Source organism: Cavia porcellus, unplaced genomic scaffold, assembly GCF_034190915.1.
Source record: "Cavia porcellus strain 051 isolate PalLab524CR breed Dunkin Hartley unplaced genomic scaffold, mCavPor4.1 scaffold_28, whole genome shotgun sequence".
In the NCBI taxonomy this organism is placed as follows: domain Eukaryota; kingdom Metazoa; phylum Chordata; class Mammalia; order Rodentia; family Caviidae; genus Cavia; species Cavia porcellus.
Genome location: NW_026947511.1, coordinates 5,554,723 through 5,567,043, shown reverse-complemented (window position 1 = coordinate 5,567,043; position 12,321 = coordinate 5,554,723). Strand labels below are relative to the sequence as shown.

The window sequence follows — 12,321 nt, the reverse complement described above, 5'->3', positions numbered from 1 at the left end:
TCTCGATCTGGGTCTCAGTTTCCGCAGTCCCCAAAAGCAACTCAGCTTTTCGTGTTGGGTCCACGAGTCTGTTCGTTGATTTAAGGGCGCGGGATTTGCAGCCTCCGGTCTCAGCACGACTTTAAATCCTCCAGCTGTACTGTCTTGGTTGATAAGAATCGCTATGGATTTGTCTGGTCCTCTCCATGCTGTCTTTTTTTTTTTAGCTTTGAGTTTGAATTCTCTGGAGAGATTCTTCGCTTGATCCCCTAGCACGCCGCCATTTTCTCTCTCCCCCCATTTCTACATTCTTACTATTTTAACAGCAAAAAGGATTCAGTTGGTGAGTATTAGCTCCTATTAAAATACCAAATACATTAATTTAGACATAGAGCTTTTGAGTTTAATTTAGCAAGACAATCACTATTTCCTAGATTATACTTAAATTAAATTCTGTGAGAAATCAAGCAGTTTCCAGTTAAAAATTGTAAGTAGTATGAAAAACAGCATCTGGATAGAAAAAATTACACGGCTTTCCTGGAGCCTGTTTCTGCCTCTCAGAGATGATGTAAGCTGGGAGAAGGGACACTGTCACTTTGATTTTAGAATATAAAAAGAACTAATTCCAGATGGTAATAATTTCATTAAAAAACATTCATCCAGGGACTAATTTCTAAAATAAAATTGACAATTATTTATAGTAAAATAAGTTTATTTCAAGCAGGAAACTATTAGTAGCTTTGATCTCCTAGCTGACAGAATTAATTTTGTGCAGTTCTGTGTCTGACTCTCTTAGCAGGGAATTTTCTGTGGGTTTACAAAAAGGAATAAGGTGAAACATTAAGATTTATTTAGGAATCAAATAGTGCTAACCAGAGATCAAAGATATGGTCAGCCAACAAAGGAACTACCTTCTCTCACTGAGGTCATTTTCCTTAGGGAGAAGACTAAGGAGACAAGCTTTGATTCCATCCCTGAAGAGCTTCTATAGTATCCTTCAGTTAGAAACCATGTGCTAATGTTTCCTGATGAAATATATTAGCTACAAAAGGTCATTCATCAACCTGGTTATATATTTTTTTTGTAAGAACTTACTATCGGGGGCTGGGGATTTAGCTCAGCGGCATAAGCCCCTGCCTTGCAAGCAGACAGTCGTGAGTTTGGTCCCAGTACCGATTAAAAGGAAAAAGACAAAAAAAAAAAAAAAAAAAAAAAAAGAACTTACTATCTTTAACAAAATTAGCATGATTATTTATGATTATTTGAACATGAATCATCAAGTGATAAATATGCTTAAAATTAGTGCTTTAAAATAGAAGAAAAAATCATCATTTCCAAATGACTTTGCTAGAGCTGTTCCCTGTAATAAAAATCAATGTTTCAAAAAACTCTCCTCTGGAAAATTCTTGCTTTTAATTAACCTAGCACCTTTTTCAACAACAAGCGGTTTCTAAATTATATCTGGGTTGTATGTGGACTTTGGAGCTCGTTTGCCTGAATTTAAATCCTAGTCCTGCCAGCTTGTGAACTCTTGAGTAAAACAAAATGATGCAAAAACTATAAAATTTAATACATGTAAAGTATTTAGGATAGTTTTTTAAAAAAAAGTAGACTAAGTTAAATTAGCATAATAAAATATTGTCATTATTATTATTATTATTCAAATTGTATTTGAGCAGTTACTATGACAGAACAAAACTACCCACACAAATACTGCTTCTTTGACAAAGTAGTGTCTGTCCTGTTTCAAGTTGTGACAGAGGTAAGAAGTAAACCAAGGTATGATTTTTTTTTTTGTACCGGTACCAGGGATTGAACTCACAACCACGTGCTTGCAAGGCAGGTGCTTATGCTGCTGAGCTAAATCCCCAGCCCCCACCAAGGTATGATTAAAAATATGTTTATGTTTACATTTTTAAAAACTGCATTATAATGAAAGACATATTGCCATTGATCCCCATCAAAACACTCTCCCTCACTTTAAAACACTTATCTTGTCACTTTCTGAAGAAGCTCTGAAAGCCTTCCATTAGCATCTTCAGTTGCACTGTCATGGCTGCCTTGATATCCTGAGCTAGTTTAAAATGTTTACCTTGGTACACTATATGAATTAGGTGGATGAGGACACACTAATGTTTTCACTGGACAGAATCTGAAGTGGTAAGATTATGCAACTCCAATGTGTGATCCATGATTTATGGTACACTTGAAAACATACCTCTCAATCATAACTTCTCATACACTGTTACTAAGGTTTGGCACACTGTCTCTCGGACTGAAAATCCCCATATTTCTACTGGCTGGCACTAAGCAGAAGTATTTTGCACATATTCAATACACCTTCATAAAGTGAACACAGGTAGTGGGAGGATGGCTCTTTTTGTTACAAGTTACAGAAGCAGGGTTGTGCTCTGGTTTGGGCCAACACAATGGCATGAGAAAGAAATAGAAGGTCCCTGTCATCTGCAGCAAAACTGGGAAGGGGCCCCAGGTTAAGGAACTGGCTGAACTGCAGCAGCCTTCTGTACACAAAGGATATTATGAGAGGGGTGTTTGCAAGATTAGGACTTACTCATATCCACCATCAGAAGGTAAGTTATTAATTTCCTATCATTTTATTGTATTGTATATGCATGTGGATGCCTGTATGCAGGTATGGTTAATCCTGCAACCAGGTGGTACCAGGGATCGAATTCATGACCTAGCACTTGCCAGGCAGGCGCTTATGCCGCTGAGCTAAATCCCTAGCCCTATACAACCAGATCTTTTCTCAGATACTATACTTCACTTTCTACTATTCAATTCTCCTATTTTTTAATCGACGTGGAGTTAGACTATTTTTCAGGCAAGTCTCTAAGGCAGTTTGGGTGGGATGGGCACAGAATACTGATTTCTCCAGTATGTAAGAAGAACAAAATTGCGGGGTGCCCCTGAAGTGGTTACTACTGTGAAGGAGGCCTACAACTCTTCTCTCTATATCTTAACATTATTAATTTCCATTTTCCAACAATGTGCCACCATTGTTTAAGTTATAGAGGTTTTAAGTCACCTTATGACTTAAACATATTTACATAGGCATAGCTTATTAATTCTTTGTGCTTATAAATTTAAAAAGTTATAAGAGCTTTATAGTCTATATCACATATAGCTGAAACATTTTAGAATTCAGATGTTCCTAATCCACAGAAAAACACATGAAGATAAACTGAAGGTTTATCCCCAGTGAACAGAAATGCCTTAATTACTACGGAACACAGGGCCCTGCCCTGCCTGCCCTGCCCTAACATGCCCTGCTCTGTGGTCCAGCACATGTCTGAGCACTCCTATTTACTGTAAGGCTGATGACTTCATTTCTTTCTGCACCACGTCCTCACCTATGCAGAGGTTAGGTAAGTTTACCTTAAAATTCCATTCTCACTTTGCAATGGTTTCAAATCTGTTCTGTTCCTGTTGAGCCTTTGAACTTTTTATGGTCACTTGTCTGGGGTTTCTGTGAGTGTTTATAGCAGGTTTCCTGGCAGGAGTAGCTGACAGTTTTGAGAAGAATCATAAGAGCACCCTGAAGTCTGAGTGAGCCAGAGGATTATGAGATTGCCTTTCTGTTAATTTTAAATCTGAAAAGTTTTTTGTGGTATGGGGGATTGAATCCAGGATCTGTGCACCAAGCTACATCTACAGCTCCTTTTTTATTTTTTTTATTGTGAGATGAAGTCTCGTTAAGTTGCTCAAGCTAGACTTGAACCTGCAATCTTCCTGCCTCAGTCTCTCATCAGTTGCTGAGATTTAAACTGTATGCTGTCAAACCAAGCCATCGTTTGTTTACTGTAATTTTACCAGGGTTGGTGGTTACCACATAAACAGAGGCAGGACGTTACTGGTTATGGAACCTTGTTTCCACCAGATCAGCAAAGTCCCATTCCTGTAGCCTTCCAGGTCTTTGTGCCCTTTGGCACACACAACCCTAAACTGGACACCTTACTTAGCCCTTTGTATCAGGACAGGATTCCTAAATCCAGGCAGCAGGTTATGGAAATAGCGCTTGCCTTGTCTGGGATGTTAGTGAATTCTATTAAATACCCCTTCTGCCCCTCACATGTGTTCATGTGAGTTCCCTTTCAGAGTGGCAGTTACTTGGGGTGAGGAACAAGTCTCAAAGTGAGGATTTCCATATGACTTCATAGGCTTGTAAGGTAAATATTTACACTGTTGTGCTTTTTAATCCCCCTGGGAGTGCTTGTAACAGGGTCTGGTAAAATGAACAACGGAAAGGAAAATCTTAGGCTATAGAGGATGACATGATTAGAGGAAAAGGACAAAGAAAATTGGAAATAAAACTTTGAGAGTGCACAATGACTGGAGGAATTTATCACTTGGAGGACCTTAGTGAAAGGAAAGGCAGGTAAAAAGGAAGCTCAGAGTCTAGATCTCTGGAAATCAGTCAAAGGTGGCATTCTTGAAGATAATTTTTTAGCTGATATCTTTATGTAACACATGAAGGCCCCACATGAAGGTTGGTATTTAAAATGTCATTTGAAATTCATTATTTTATCTATTCCTGGATGGTATGTCATTAATAGTAGGATTTAAATAAGATTAAGAATTTCAACCAAATCTCAGTGGAACGAAAAGGCATATGTCTCCCAAGCACCTGTCTGATTTTTCTTATAAATATTATGAAATTTGTAATGAGATTCCTTTTTCCCTTCGTATACTAAAAATTTCAGAACAAAATTTAGTCCCTCACAGACTCATATAATACATATTTCAAAATGATTTTTCCCCTACACTTATTTTCCTTCTCCTTAATATTTTCAATTTATTCATGTTTATTCTTATATGTATCTACAAATCTTTTATAAAAGGAGACAGAAACACACATAGATGCCTATAGAGAGAGATGGGTACATAGGATAGATATAGATTAAAAGCTTAAATGGCTGTGAGGTGCTTTCTGTACACACATATTTCTTGCAGAAGGTCCACTTTCATGTATAGATTGCCACTAATGTCACCATTAAGTGAGAAACATTCAAATATTCTGCTTTGAGATGCACTAAATCCACAGCGAAAGAATTGGTGGCAGATGTTGCTGAGATTCTTGAACATTAGGCCTCAGCCTAATGGTAAGGGCAACAACAATTAATCTTTGACGCTGAGAGCCTGGGATTTAGCTAAGAGGTATAAGTGCCTGCGTAGCAAGTGTGAGATCATGAGTTTGATCTCTGGTACCTCCCCCCCACCACCACAAAAAAAAAAAAAAAAAAAAAAGAAAGAAAAAAAAATCTTTGATGCTGTAAGGAACTGAACTAGAAAGCCCAAAGGCCTGGGAGAAATCTAAAATTTAGGTTTACTTCCTTAAAACATGATAGCATTAAGGATTCATAGACAGGATGCTCATTTCTGTATTTATAATGAATTCTAAGGATCTAGCACAACTCCAAAGAAATTATTTTATAAAAATACTGTTATCTTTCTCAGTGTAGTACACACACACACACACACACACACACACACACACACACAGATATACATGTACACAAACCAGAAAAAGCTTTGCAAAACAAACAGCAAACATACGCACACATAAAGACTCCAAAAAACTATAGTGTATGACTCATGTACTGTCTGCAAACAAAAGCTTTCACAGTACCAAGACCAAAGCCAGAAGACCTGATGAGGTGCCTTGGAGGGGTCTCCCTTCCCCTCCCCAGGAAAGGTTCTGCCAATTGAGGTGAGGCTTGACAAAAGGCAAGGGAGCTCCAAGTCTATTCATTTTTCTCCTTTTATTCAGCTGTGGGTAAGCGTGCCTGGCTACACTGCTGTGGCTGCTGACAGTTTTATGACAACTGAACAACTGCAAAGGCCCACCACATGATCAGGCTTAACTTTAACATCCCACAGAGCAGTGGTTCTTCAAGTGACATCCTTGAATCTCATGACTTAGAACCACCCAGAAGTTGAATGGAGCTGCTGAAACTATTGATTTCTGGGTGTCATCTGAGACCTACTACATCTGAGGCCAGCCCATCACCCCAGGTTTGAATAAAAATATGAAAACAATGAAAGATAGTGATTCTAATCCTGAACTTTAATTTGTTGAATGAAGTTTTAGAAATGGGAGGGTATTCCTCGATGTTTGTATCTTTAAAGAACAAGTATCCAACTAGTATGTATGATTTTTATGCTTTTATGTATCAGTTAAAAGTAATTTTAAAAAATAATCACATCTTTTGTTTTAAAAAAAGGAATAACAAAACATAAAAATAAAAAAGGAATGACAGATGGCAAGGTTAAATTGTGAGCAGTAATTTTAGAGTGAAGCAGAGAATAAGAAAAGCAAATTCCTAACTCAAAGTTGGTAAGGTTTGAATAGAAAGAAGACAAAAGTGTTAGTCAACAGGAAGGAAAGGCAGGGCTCCCTTTTTGCTATATATGACTTACGGCCACTGGGTTTTATCCTTCAGGGAATTCTTCCCAGAGCTGTCCACTTCGCTGGGGTTATCATCCTCCTCCATCTCCAGACTTCGACTGCAGCTCCTGATGATCTGAAAGATGCTGTTGACAGTGGATTCTTTCTCCGAATTCTTTAAGCCGTTCTGTCCTACTCGTTGCAAGAAATTATCTTGTCCACTGTAATCTGCTATAAACTACAGAAAAATACATAGAGAAATTGCTATTGCAACTTAATATGTCTGCATAACCTACTTGGCTAGGAAAACGACATCATAAACGCAATAAACAACAAGCATCTGTGCCTATTTTATTACAAAGAAAACAAGAATCTCCAGGAAAAACATTTTTTTTTCACTTCACCAAGTGAAATATCAAAACTTACACTTGTTTTCACTGAAATAAGTTTAGTCCTCTAGGAATCAACACTGCATTTAGAATTTAAAACACAAAGAAGCAATATTATTTCAGAGCTCCCTAGGGAAAATGTTAGCTATTTTACAAAGGAAGGGCAGTTATTTTATCCTAGTAGTGAAGATTGGGAAAAGCCACGATAAAAGTATCTAAAAACAGGATGAAATGACGAACCCGATGAAAACATTAAGAAAGGGTAACTTTTGCTTGGTTGCCTTTGTGTGCTACAGTGAGACCACAGCTTCTTGGTAGTCTTGGTAGTCTGGCAGAGCTTCCTGTTTCAGCACAGGAAGTCTTGTGTGGGTTGACAGGCTTCATTTAAGCTTTCTTTTTCATTTTTTGTACTTTTATTCCAGCTGCTGATGGTAGCCAATGGCGCTGTCTATACCTGTCTGGAACTCAAATTTTTTGTATACAGGTGATGCCTATGTTTTCAGGTGACAAAAAATGCCTAGAGTTTTAGGAAAGTCTCTCCACTCTGAGAAAGGGTGTGTGTGCACGTGCTTGAGAGTTGCGTGTGCATGCTTGTGCATCGTGTCTGTATGTGTGCATGGATGAGAAAGGCCAGCAAAGAGTGTAATCACAGTGTGAGAATGACCCTACAAATCAGTGTGGGACTTGTGAGTACAGGGCTTCTCTATATCTCCACAAAACTGTTGGCTTAAGTGTCTCTTTTAAGCACCTCAGAGGGAGCTTTTTCTTTTCCTTCCCATTTTACACCATCTTCTCCACTCAGAAACAAGGAGTTGTGGGCCTGGGAGGGTGGCCGCTGGGAGTGGGAGCCTGGGGCATGGGTTTGGACAGGGCGCTGGTTTCTGCAGCATCTTCCCACAAAGCAGAAGGCAGTGTTGGCTCTGTCCCCTCCCCCATTATTTCTGCCATTGATTTGAAAACGTTCATGTTCTCAGTTGACTTCCTTTGTCTCCTTGTGTCTAGGCATTCTCGACCAGCTAGAAAAACTTTTTAAAAAATAAAAAAACAACCTCCCTTCCACTTGTACTTTTCACAATGTCACATTAAACATAACGTAGATATGTTGAGCCCCGAACAGTGGCAGTTGCTTCAGAACTTTAAAAAGCTACCTGCTACTCAGAAACGACACAAGGGTCACCCTGGATTCAGTAAGAGACCTCTCATCTCGTTGGTAAGTACAGACAGGGCCTGCTGGGCATGTCAGTGACTCCTCAGAGTCTGCCTCACCTCCAAGGTCTCTTCTTGGGAATTGTACCGGGGGCAGAGCTTCATGAATCCAGAGGCTCCATCCAGCGCTTCACAGAGCTCCTTTAGAAACACCCCACAGAATGGAACCACCCTGCAGCCAGGGATGTGCAGGGCTCGCGTCACCACCTTCTGGTACTCCAAAGAGGACTCGTGCTGAGCCATTGCATCCTTCAGGCTCCTCATAGTCTCAATGTCAGACTGATCCATGAACTGCCACATCTTAAGAACTTTTCTTGACCTGTTGCAAGTACACCACATTGTTTTAGACTGAAGGGGAAATAATACAGCTTTCAGTCTGTTAGCATATATTCCATACATATTCATTCTGATTACCTTCTAAATGTTCTTTACTTGTTAATAGTTATGTAGGAATTCTACATACTCCCCTAATAATAACATCTTTGTAAACCTAAAATTACATTACTTAGTATATCTGTAAACACAAAATTAAATAGGACAGATACAAACGAACATAGGCAGATAGGATGAGATAATTATGGAAGCTGGGCACTCAGCATAGCTTTGAGCTTTTCTAGCAAAGTTAGCCAAAAGAAAAACAGAGTGGATAATAACAATTTGCATAAATATGCATGGAGAGTTGCCTGCAGAAAACCTGGTCCATTCATTCCTCTTGATCTTTAAGTCCTTCAATGACACATATGGAGCTTGTTGCTTTGGTTTCCTTGGAGGATTGCCTTTTATTGACTCAAGTTTTGATATTATGCCACCAGCCCATTTGGGGAAACTGCGTCTTAAAAGTATCATTTGCATAATAGAATGTTAAGTGGAACTTTTCTTATTTTAAAACTGCTGCTGATATCAACAGGTAGCATTGTACTCCTCCTTCTAAAGGGAGGTGTCACACCGACATGACTGCACCAGAACAGCTCAGCCCTCAGCGCTCTCTCACCCTACTGTGGTCCACATTGAAGAACTGGATCTGAGTAGCCTGGTAGAGAAAACTTGTTGGGAGAAATGTGGAAGGGCTCTTGTGAGAAGGTGGCCAGTTGCCCACGTGAAGAGGCTTCAGGTGAACTCCATTAAGGCAACAAGCCCGGGCCTGGTACATGACTCTCATGAGAGAGCAGGTGGTTTCAGCTGCCTGATGGCAAAGGGGGACGTTCTGACAGACTTTCCTGCATTTGCAGAGTTGGAAGGGCAAAGTTATAGAACTGTAGGCAAACTGCTTTTTTCTTTTTGAACATACCCTTACGTTTTTTTAGATTCATTCACATTCATAAGTATGGAGAAGAGACTGCTTATTAAACTCAAGAATAACTGGAAAAGGCACAGAACTTCCCTGTTGTACAATCCAGGTTGGGGAGCTAGAGTTAGTTGGACAGGTTTGAAATCGTGCAGTTGGAAAAATAAAATTGTTTTCTGATTTCATGCCACTGACTTCATACAACCAAATTCTTACAAAGCAGCAGGATTCCTCCCCAGCCCCACAGTAAAACGGAGGTATAAATAAGCAAAGTAAAGGGAGGTAGTTCTCATTGTTTCTCAGCCTCTCTTTTGTGTAGGTAATGGAGTCAAAGGGTACACTCTGGGTACAAGGTAAACCAGCAATCAATTAACTTTTCTTAGATTGAGAATTAACCTACATAGAAACTTTATGGTTATGAAGGTATCAGATGCTCATTATACAAACTAAAAAAGCAAAAACAAAAGCAAAACAACAGCAAACTCCCAACCAAACAAAAAACAAAACACAAACTAAAAATATAGAAAAATCACCCAGAATTCTGCATGTATTGACCACATTCAGTCTTACTAAATTTTCTAGGCTGGTCTTGAACTCACAATCCTCTTGTCTCAGCCTTTCAAGGAGCTGGGATTACAGATGTATGCTAACTTCCCAGAAGCAAACCCTCGTATCATGAGTCAGCTGATCCGCAGCCTGGGAGACAACACCTCCCCCAGACATCTTTCCTTCATGGTAAGCAATTGGCTGATTCAGAGAAACACTGGTTGAGATGATGGCAACTGAGGTACGAAAACAACCAATTGCTTGTATTGTTTGATTGACTTTGCAAGCCTAAAGCCAGTAGGCTGAGCATCTATTTAGAGGTTAATAATATGTAATATAGCAACTATGGCGGATTCCCTTCTGTCTTGTTTTTGAAATCCAATATTGTTCTCATTGTTTTGTTTGGTTCTGTTTTATTGTGTTCCCTTTGAAATAAAAAAAATGTAAAAGAATTTGACAGCATAATTGATTTAATACCTTTGATTATAAATTTTTGAACTTCTAATTTTTCTTTAAAAGAGCTAATAATTTAATTAGAGGAAGCAACATGTGCAATGTGTATAGAAAAACAAAAGGTCATTTAACAATAAGGATATTCCTTCTTTCCACCCAACTGCTTAAAAAAAAAGGAAAAAAAAAGAGAGAAAAGCCTTTTTTTGTTTTTACCTCTAGTAATCCTGATAGAGTTAAATTACTTGGAATCCAAGCACTTTCAAGTCTGAAAGCACAAACACAAACTCTATCTCTACAACCATTCCATCAAAAGAATATCTACAATTCATCTGCCTATATTATTCCAACTAAAGCACTAATTGTACCTGGTAAGTTTTCCATCTATTGGTAAAAATCAATTTAGTGTTAGGTCAAATAGAGGAGCGTGACACTAAGAGGATGAGGATCAGGGATGTAAGACAGAATGCATAGGGATCAGTGGGCTGGTTGTGTTACTCCTTATCAGTGAGACTCTTCTGGGTCTAAGGCCTTACTGGATTATGAATTCAAACTAACAATTTGTCTGAAGTCGCATTCACTCTAGGTTTTCCAGGGTCATTCTCAGGCTATTCCTTTATCAAGAGAACCTAAAACGTGGTATGTGGCAGCCTGTATCCCAGATGGTCTCCCTGATGCACACCTTTGTGTGGTCCCCACTCACAGTGACTCAGTGTTGATTCTCTGTGATCCACACAGCACAGGGAAAGTGATGGAGTTTGACTTCTGAGGCTAGTACATAAAAAGCAAGGCAGTTTGCGCCTGCTGCCTTGGCTGCTCCGCTGGAGGGAGTCAGCAACTGTTATGAAGATAGGTTTGTCCATGGAAAGAGGAGGGATAGCCCCCGCCAACAGCCAGCTCCAGCTTGGAAGGACAAGCATCATTAAAATAGAACTATTTTTCCAGGGATGGTGCCAAATCCCTGTAAACTCAGCAACTGGAAGGCTGAAGCAGGAAGATCATGAGTTCAAGTTCAGCTTATACTTTACAGTGAAACACTGTCTCAGAAAACAAAAACAACTCCCCCCAAACAAAGACAAAAAACCCAAAGAACTATTTTATTATCACATGTACTTTTTTCTTAGAATAAATGTTAACATAGACTCTTTGTAGGAAACAAATAGAATCAGAAGCATCTGGATACAACCTTATATTTTTCAAGAATTTTTTCCTGGCTTTACTTTTTTTTTGAGCCATGCCTAGTGCATTTATATGGTCATTTTAAATGCCCAATGACATGATAATTTGAATTAAGAAAGTTCAAAGGGACAAAAAGATTTATAATTTAGGGAATTTTCATTTCCTCTCCAAATCTGCAATCTCTACCTGCAGACTTAGAGGATCAAAGAAAATTCTTGCTTTTGTAATGTTATGAAGCAAGATTTATTTATAGTGAGAACCTGTGTCACAGTCATGGTGAATCATAAGAAAAAATAAGAAGAAGAACTTCTCTTTCTGGAGTCTGACTGTATACTAGGCATATCTGCCTAGAGAGGTAGGTAATTTTTGGTATTATCCCCATTTTACAGACTGAGGCTCAGTAAAATCAAGTAGCTTAACCACATCAAACACTTACTCCTTGGGGAAGAACTTGATGCTATATTACTCAGTGGTCATCTTGTTCTCAACTACCTCACACACCATGCTGCCCTCCATAGGAATGAGGGCAGGCAGTTCAAGCTGAGTAACTGATATGGAAAGGGAGCAAGGAGGGAGGCTTTATGTGGGATGGCAATTTTATTAGCTTGATGGAGAAACAAGGCATAAGAGCAGGACATTATAGTGGTCAAGATCATGGGCTTTGAAATCCAGATTGCCTCCATTATGTTCCGGCCATGCTGGAGAGAATGAGTTCTCTTAACTTTGATACAATATGGGATACTAATTCTCAAAAATGTTTTGAGAATTAAAAGCTATAATATTTGGAAAGTACTTAGCTAGTATAGAACTTGACAAATAGTGAGTACTCAGTAATGACAGAGCTAACACTGGAAGCTTACTGTTTTTGTTGGCAAATA

General features: G+C 38.9%; 1 protein-coding gene across 10 annotated transcripts in view; it reads right to left on the bottom strand.

Annotated features, from left to right (window-relative positions):
* Positions 1–12,321, bottom strand: part of Plce1 (phospholipase C epsilon 1) — a 349,441-nt gene that overhangs the window by 76,480 nt on the left and 260,640 nt on the right. For all 10 annotated transcript variants that reach the window (XM_063239388.1, XM_063239384.1, XM_063239383.1 and 7 more), the window contains 2 exons: positions 8,044–8,302; positions 6,421–6,626 (listed from right to left, as the gene is read on the bottom strand). In XM_063239388.1, the coding sequence (XP_063095458.1) occupies positions 6,421–6,626; positions 8,044–8,302 (465 nt within the window). The remainder of the gene's footprint in view (positions 1–6,420; positions 6,627–8,043; positions 8,303–12,321) is intronic.